Source organism: Didymella exigua (genome assembly GCF_010094145.1).
Source record: "Didymella exigua CBS 183.55 unplaced genomic scaffold M421scaffold_3, whole genome shotgun sequence".
Lineage (NCBI taxonomy): Eukaryota > Fungi > Ascomycota > Dothideomycetes > Pleosporales > Didymellaceae > Didymella > Didymella exigua.
In genome coordinates this window covers 1,123,961-1,132,778 of record NW_022984777.1, presented here as the reverse complement: position 1 = coordinate 1,132,778, position 8,818 = coordinate 1,123,961, and the positions used below count along the sequence as shown (strand labels likewise).

At 43.4% G+C, this 8,818-nt stretch overlaps 2 protein-coding genes across 2 annotated transcripts in view; both read left to right on the top strand.

The window, feature by feature from the left end:
• M421DRAFT_416579 (uncharacterized protein) overlaps window positions 1-525 on the top strand; it is a gene marked incomplete at its 3' end in the record, with an annotated part of 1,233 nt that extends 708 nt beyond the window's left edge. Inside the window, exon 5 of the mRNA XM_033591122.1 lies at window positions 131-525. Within this exon, the coding sequence (XP_033453227.1) occupies window positions 131-275 (145 nt within the window). The remainder of the gene's footprint in view (window positions 1-130) is intronic.
• An 8,184-nt stretch (window positions 526-8,709) lies between these two features.
• M421DRAFT_30219 (uncharacterized protein) overlaps window positions 8,710-8,818 on the top strand; it is a gene marked incomplete at both ends in the record, with an annotated part of 4,325 nt that continues 4,216 nt past the window's right edge. Inside the window, one exon of the mRNA XM_033589116.1 lies at window positions 8,710-8,811. Within this exon, the coding sequence (XP_033453226.1) occupies window positions 8,710-8,811 (102 nt within the window). The remainder of the gene's footprint in view (window positions 8,812-8,818) is intronic.

Below are 8,818 nucleotides of genomic sequence, written 5' to 3'. Positions count from 1 at the left end.
GAGGGGGTGTGTCGCAGCACATATCATGCCTATTTACCAGCCAATTCAGGGGTGCAAATGTATGTACATTTTGCCTCTATTTTGGCTGCAACAGTAAATAAACAAATTAACAAGGGATTAATAATTATACAGAATAGAGTAGGAGTAGGTGCTACACTTAACGCAGCGCTTGCTGTTCAAATCAAGCTAATCATGGCAAATGCCATTAATCAGGCCTGCGTTGAAACGCAGGGCGCACCCACCACACACCTCCTTACGAGCGGCACCAACCTTGATCAGAGCGGCCTTCTTCTTGCCCTTCTTGGGGTGCTTCTTCTCCTGATCTTTGGAGCCGCAAGCAGCTTGGCCGGATCGCTTGGGGGTGGTGGGAGCGAGCTCGCCATCGTCCTCCTCGTCCTCATGCTCGTCCTTGTCCTTGTGATCAGCGTCCTGACCACCGTCCACCTGATTGTTGGAACCCTCTACTAAATCATAGTCGCTCGTGCCCTTAAGCAGATCAACCAGTAGATCAACAGTCCTCTGCCTCTTAGCTAGAGATAATCACCTAGCAGATAACGCGTTCCGCTTGGCTAATAGCATAATCGTGTGGATTCTAAACGTGTACTGTCTAGTTGTCTAATTAGTTAGTAAGTAATTAAAAGAGAATAGGATTATTAACATACTTACTTAAGGCAGAGGTATAGAGAGCTTAATTATTATTAAAGAGACAAAGAAAGGACAGTAATTACGCAAAAGATCTATTTATTGCCTTATAATTAGTTATTATAGTTACTAGATTAACTAATTAGAGTGGCACTAGAGTAAACAGCAGCCCCACCAAAGTAAAGGAGAGCAATCTTGATAGGGATCAATCAGGTAACAGCTCAGCTGCGATACAGGCACCTGGATCAGTGATCTAGGCACCTAGGGGGTGTGTCGCAGCAAGGATTGAGGTAAGGGTGCATATCACGTGATCCGCATCTGGATATTGGACTGATCAGACACTAGCGATCTATCACGCCATGGTGAGCGGAATTAGGTATAGCTTGGAGCCGTGATTAGGGCTCTAATTAGGGTATAGCTGGATAAGCATTGGTGTATATATTCTGCTCATTTAGCACCGTAGATAGAACAAGGAACTTGATTACTTTCTTCACACTTGATTAACGATCAGAGACCACTCAGCTTCCACAGCTGGTAAATAGGCATGATATCTGCTGCGACACACCCCCTCACGTCTAACTAGGACAGCATAATTAGAGGTGACACAACACAGCAGAATGCCTAATGTGCTAAGTAATAGATGAATTCTTCTTTGCAATGCTCTATTGCTGCAGATAGCACGCCAACAGAGCAGGTACTATGCCAAGACCCTTAGCTATAGTCACCTATAGAACACGAAAATCCATTTAATCTTTGCTTGCGCAGTTTTAGCGTCTAGGCTCATAACTGTTGCAGCTAAAATAGAGGCAAAATGTACATACATTTGCACCCCTGAATTGGCTGGTAAATAGGCATGATATCTGCTGCGACACAAGGCACTCTCTGTTGCTTGTGCGCTCTTGTTTAGATTTACTTGTAGGATCCTTAAGTTGCCTAGCATTCTAGGTTTGTTTGCGCGTTTAGTGTAGCTTTATAAGCTGCACATTGTGTGCTATCTGCAGTGTGTGCCTCTTTGCAGTTTATGCACATAGGTAGAGTGTGTGCACAGGTCTTGCCTCTAGCATTGCACGTATTACACTTGTGGAGTGCTGTAGGGTGCTCCTTTGCACAGATTTTACAGGTAGTGCTATAGAGGCACCTAGTCTCTATGTGGCTATAGCGCTGGCAGTTTTAGCATTGTGTAGAAGGGGGTGTAGCAATAAATCTTTCTGCTTTAATGCTAGCGCTAAGCAGGTATAGTCTGTTTCTAATAGCCTGTTGTGCTTCCCTCTCTGTAGCAAATGCTACACAGACAGAGCCTAGTTGCTGTCTCTGTCTTTTATCTCTACTTGTTATCTAGAATAGGTGTCTAATAATAGTAAGGCCTCTATTAAAGGTAGTAATTTCTATATTTAGCACCTGTAGGTCTTAGTTTGTTATAAGAGATACAGGGATATTGTGTAGGATTACTTTGTGCTAGGGCTCTATAGGGAGGGCTTCCTTGTATACAGTAATAGATTGCTAGATTACTTAATTTTTAAGTAGGTATTTTATAGTAAAGGTAGGTGTAGTAGTAAGTATAATATTCTTTCTTAGGCTTAGCATAGTAGAGGTAATAATAGGTAATTTTACTCTTTTCTTAGCAAAGGCTAAGTTAAAGGCGTTGCGTATTCTAAGAAAGGTAAAAGCAAGAGGTTCTTGTTCTTGTGTAAGGACTAGCTAGTAAGTACTAAGAGAGTTCTTTGTAGGGGTAGTAGTAGTTTTACTCTTAGTAACCTTTTGCTACTCTGTTTCCTTTAGTAAGTTGCTTACAGCTATAGTAGCATAGGAAGTAGGTAGAGAGGTAGTCTGTGTTCTTATTATTATAGAAGAGCTAGGCTAGGTAGAAGAAGTAGTAGTAGTAGTAGAAGAGACTAGCTTTTATAGGAGTCTAACTCTTGTTTTAATTGTTTTAGACACTGCTTCTAGGTTAGAGACTTAAGAGTCTAGGATAGAGAGGCCTTATTTATTTAGTCTATTATTTTCTGTGTAGTCTCTAAAGATTTCTAAGAGGTCTAGGATATTAGATTATTCTTTACTAGAGGTAGTAAGAGAGGAGGCTTAAATAATTATTGTTCTAGCAATAGCTAGTGCTTCTTCTACTGTCTTAGCAATAGGTGCCTAGGCAGCAGGTCTAGTGGCAGCATTAAATTAGAAAGGTGGAAGTCTAGGCATAGGGGGGGTAGCAGGTCTGCTCGCAGGTTGTTTAGAAGAGGCAGTAGGCCTTAGCAAGGTAGAGCTTAGAGGTATGGCTGTAGGTGGAGGCAGAGGCGTCAATGGATGCTGAGGTAGAGGCATAGGAGTGGGTGTAGGTAGGTACAACTCTCCTAGAGGGTCAGGGGAGCTAGGAGTGCTCAGCTCCATTGTCTCCCTGTCTAGAGATTGCTCTCTACTAGCCAGAGGTTCTGGTTCTATTGTCCTGGGTCCTTAGTCCTAGGTGTAGGTATCCTTCTCTTTTATAAGGAAAAAATACAAAGTGACTAGAGGAGAGCTTATTTTTGCATAGGCAGAGGTACCTAATCTCTGTTAGCTTTTTAGAGCTAAAAAATAAGGTAAAAAGGCTGTCTTAGTTTTACTATTCTTGCCTTATACCCTATTCTTACTAGCCTAACTAGTAGACCTCTAGGAGTAGAGAGTAAGGTTAGAAAGCAGAAAACTAAGCAAAGGCTTATTACTGTCTATTTTGTAGGTAGCTGTTTTATTTAGGTTTTAGTGTTCTTGTAGATAAGATCTTTAATAAGATAAGATTTTCTAATAAGGATGGGTAGTCTGTGCGTTGAAATTTTGAAAATTTGAACAGGAGGGCGGCTCTCTTGCACCAGGCAGCGCGAGGCAACTAGGCGCCTAGAGGCTCTAGGAGTTTCAGGGTAGTATATCCCAGTTGAGTTGAGATGGGCGCAGGCAAGAAGAGAGATATCTGGACAATTTGTGTTTTGGTCTTGCTTAGCACTAAGAGAAACTCTCTTCCCTAGCCCTCCTGCTTCTACGCCTATAGAGTGGAACAACTACCAATCAAGCAACTGGGAATGGCCCAATCCTACTATAGAAGAGCTAGAATACGCTTGCTCAGCACAAATCTAAAGCAGCTCTCTAGGATTAGACGCCCTAACACAAGAGATTATTACTGCAGCATACAAAGCACAGACAGAAACATTTTTCTCTGTCTTCTCTGCTCTATTTAACTATAGCTACCACCTACAGGAATAGAAGAAAGCAACAGGAATTATCCTAAAAAAGCTAAACAAGCCTAATTACGCTGCACCTAAAGCCTATAGAGTAATTGCTTTGCTTAGCTGCCTAGGTAAGGTTGTAGAAAGAGTAGTAGCAAAACGCCTTAGAACTCTTGCAGAAACAACAGCTCTTCTTCACCCCTTATAACTAGGAGGAAGAGCACAAAAATCTGCAATAGACGCATCTATACTGCTGCTAAACTAGGTCTAAGAGCAAAGAAAACTAAACGCACAACCTCTACAGTATTCCTAGATATTAAAGGTGCCTTTGACCACGTCGCTCTAAACTAGCTACTTGCTATACTATAATAGCTACAGCTACCTTGCAACCTAATAGTATAGGTTTAATTATTCCTATCTAAGCGCTAGCTAAGACTATCCTTTAATAGAGAAACAGAAGGCTTTAGCAGCATTATAGCATGAATTCCACAAGGCATCCCTGTCTTACTAATCCTGTTTCTAATATATATTAGACCTCTGTTTTAATCTATTATAAACTACTCCCTTTCCTACCTAGACAACCTAGCAATTACAGCATCATCTACTAGCCTAAAGAAGAATATCTGCATGCTAGAAAGAGACATTGCAAGCCTATTTGCTAAAGGAGCAAGCTGCGCTATACAATTTAATGCAGCAAAGACAGAGCTTAACGTACTCCACAAGCGAGCCGCTCACCCAAGCGAGCCGCTCACTTTTGCCAAGACCACACCCAACTTCACACAACTTGTAATGGTTCAACACAAGAACGCGAAAAAGCCCTCAAATGAAGCAGATATTCAGCTTGCTATTGAGGCTATCAAACGCGACGCGACACTCTCCCAGCGACGCGCTGCAAAGATCTACAGAGTGCCTCAAAGGACTCTTAGTGACCGACTAGCTGGAGCCTCTCCACAACGCGACTGCAAGGTCAATTCAATAAAGCTCACAAGCACTAAGGAGGATGTGATTGTTCAGCATATATTGAAGCTGGATGAACGAGGATATCCACCCCGGCTCACTGATGTGGAGGATATGGCCAACTCTCTACTCACTGAGCGCCACCAGCCTCCTGTTGGCAAGAACTGGGCTGCCAACTTTGTTAAGCGTCGCCTAGAGCTTACAGTCAAGTTCAATCAAAAGTACAACTACAAGAGAGCCCTCTGCGAGGATCCTAAGGTGATCTAGGGCTAGTTCTACCTAGTAGAGAATACTAAAGCTAAGTATAGTATCCTGGATAAAGACACCTACAACTTTAACAAGTCTGGGTTCATGATGGGCGTTATATTAACAGGAGCTGTTGTCACAGGCTCTGAGCGTCGAGGAAGGCCAAAGACAGTACAGCAGGGCGACCAAGAGTGGACCAGCATTATCCAGGGCATCAACGCGTCAGGGTGGAGTATCCCACCTTTTGTCATCTTCCAAGGCAAGCACCACCTCTCTGCTTGGTACAAGGAGCCATCTATACCTCACAACTGGGTCATTACTGTCTCTGAGAACGGCTGGACCAACAATGAGCTTGGCATCAAGTGGCTGAAGCACTTTGATGAGCACACAAAGGAGCGCACTGTTAGCAGCCATCGGCTGCTCATTCTGGACGGCCATGAGAGCCACAACTCAGTCAAGTTCCACCAGTACTGTGAGGAACACAAGATCATCACTCTGTGTATGCCTCCTCACTTGTCGCACCTATTGCAGCCACTTGACGTGGGTTGTTTTGCCCCAATGAAGAAGGCCTATGGTCGCCAAGCTAAGCTGCTGATGCGCAACAAGATTACTCGCATCACAAAACTCGAGTTCTTACCATGCTTCAAAGGAGCTTTTGATGCCTCTATTACTAGGAGCAATATCTAGGGAGGATTCAGAGGTGCTGGCTTGGTCCCCTTTAATCTAGAGGCTGTAATATCAAAGCTTGAAGTGCACCTGTGTACTCCACCACTACCTACTATAGATGAGAGTACGTGGCACTCTTAAACCCCACAGAACACCCTGGAATTTAGGTCGCAATCGAAGCTGATTCAAGAGAGGATCCAGCAACATGGGGATAGCTTACCAACTTTAATGGTTAATGCCCTTAATCAGCTCACCAAAGGCGCAGAGATGATGGCGCATTCACTGGTTTTAGTGCGCAACCAGGTCGCAGAGCTTCAAGCTGCCAATAAGGCCGCCACACGCCGTAAATTACACAAGAGGAAGCGGATCTAAAAGGAGGGGGCTCTCACTGTTAGTGAAGGTGTGCGCTTGACTACCCTAAAGGAGTTTAAAGCCCGTGGCGATGGGAAGAAGGCAAGCAAGAGGAGGCGCGTTCAACCAAGTACACAGTCTTCACGACGCTGTAGCAAGTGTGGTGAGACAGGGCACAACGCGCGAACGTGCAAGAATAACGTGTAAGGTATTTCTAAATAATTTAGTGTACTATAGCCTGCAGTAGGACCTAAGTTGCTACTATAGTGTTGTAAGTTGTGTGAAGTTGGGTGTGGTCTTGGCAAAAGTGAGCGGCTCGCTTGGGTGAGCGGCTCGCTTGTGGAGTACGTTATTTACTTTACAACAAGTAATAAAGCTATTAACGTACTCCACAAGCGAGTGGCTCACACAAGCGAGTGGCTCACTTTTGCCAAGACTACACCAACACTACAACTACTTTACAACATTACAGCACACAACAACAATATCATGTACTACACAGTATATTGCACTAATCTATAGTACTTTGCGCATCTTTCTTACACGTTGTCCTGTTGTGCCCTGCCTTGCCACACATGCTACAGTGTCTTAATGACTGAGTGCTGCTATTAGCACCTCCTCTCTTCTTTGCCTTCTTCCTATCACTACAGGCCTTAAACCCCTTTAGAGTAGTTAGCCACACTCCCTTAGCAAAGGTTAATACCCTATCTTGCTATAATTGCTTTCTTTTGTGTAATTTATAGCGTGTAGCAGCCTTGTTAGCTATCTAAAGGTCAGCAACCTAGTTACACACTAAAACTAGTAAATGCGCCATTACCTCTGCGCCTTTAGTAAGCTAATTAAGGGCGTTAACTATTAATATTAGTAAGCTATTAGCGTGTCTCTAGATCCTCTCTTAAATTAGCTTTAATTAAGACCTAAATTCTAGGGTGTTGCTTAGTGTCTTAGACTCCTACGTGCTGTTGTCTATAATAGGTGGCGTTAGCGTGCGTAGCTGTACTTCAAGCTTTAATATCACAGCCTCTAGGTTAAACAGGACTAGGCTAGCGCCTCTGAATCCTCCCTAGATGTTGCTCTTAGTAATTGAAGCATTAAAAGCAGCTTTAAAGCACAGCAAGGACTCAAGTTTAGTGATGCGAGTGATCTTGCTCCGCATCAGCTGCTCAGCTTGGCGGCCATAGGCCTTCTTTAATAGGGAGAAACAACCCACGTCAAGCGGCTGTAGCAGATAGGATAAGTGTGGGGGCATACACAGAGTGGTAATCTTGTGCTCCTCACAGTACTAGTGGAATTTAACTGAGTTATGGCTCTCGTAGCTGTCTAGAACAAGCAGTTAGTAGCTGCTAACAGTGCGCGCCTTTGTGTGCTTATTAAAGTGCTTTAACTACTTAACTCTAAGCTTATTATTAGTCTAGCTATTATTAGAGACACTAATAACCTAGTTGTTAGGTATACTAGGCTCCTTGTACTAGGCTAAGAGGTGGTGCTTGCTAGAGAGGATAATAAAGGGTGGGATAGACTAGCCTAGGCTGGCGGAATGGGTATACTCCAACGTCCTTCGTGGGTACCCCCCAAAACTTTGTCAATAATACATGGATTCTAGCGAAATAGGGCTTAAAAGAAAGAGAAAAACTACCTCTACATTTCTGTGGTTGAGGGTTTTGTTATAACTATTAAACTGCACAAGCTAGAGGCTAGAAAAGGTTAAAAAAGGGGGGGTACCTAGCAAGCATACCCATTGATAGGTATACTTTGCTAGGTAGTGTTAATAACTTAGCTAATACTAGGTGGAATCAGCTAATTCTTTTTTTATTAGAAGGCGCAATACTAGGCGCTTCTATCGAATAATAGATTATGTATGCATATCTCTGCTAGTTAAGAAGCTATAAGCCAAAACGTAAAAAAGCATACCCTACCCATCCGCCAGCCTAGACTAGCCCTTTGCGCAGATGCCTTAGATAATGCTAGTCTACTCTCAGTCGCCCTGCTGCACTGTCTTTGGTCTCCCTCAACGCTTAGAGCCTGTAACAACAGCACTAGTAGATATAACGCCTATCATAAAGCCAGATTCATTAAAGTTATAGGTGTCTTTATCTAGGATACTATACTTAGCTTTAGTATTCTCCACAAGCTAGAACTAGTCACTAATCACCTTAGGATCCTCACACAGCGCTCTCTTGTAGTTGTACTTGCAATTAAACTTGACTTTAAGCTCTAGCTAACGTTTAACGAAGTAAGCAGCCTAGTTCTTGCCAACAGGGGTCTAGTGGCGCTCAGCAAGTAGAGATTTAGCTATGCCCTCCACATTAGTGAGTTGGGGTGAAAATCCTCGCTTATCTAGCCTCAACACGTGCTAGACAATTACCTCCTCTTTAGTGCTAGTTATCTTCATTATGTTAGGCTTGCAATCGCGTTGTGGAGAGGTTCTAGCAAGTTAGTGACTAAGTGTCCTTTAAGACACGTTGTAGATGGCTACAGCGTGTCGCTGAGAGAGTGTCGCGTCTTGATAGATAGCCTGAAGAGCAAGCTGTATTCCTGCTTCCTTTGAGGGTTTGATTGTGTTGTTACGTTGAGGCATTATAGGTAGAGTGAAGTTTGGTGTGGTCTTGGCAAAAGTGAGCCACTCGCTTGTGTGAGCCACTCGCTTGTGGAGTACGTTAGCTCTACACTTACCCTGCTAGACAGGTCTACTATAGAGCCTAAAAAGACAGTTAAGTGGCTAAGAATCTACTTTAACAACGCACTCTCCTTTAAAGAACACGTAGCTA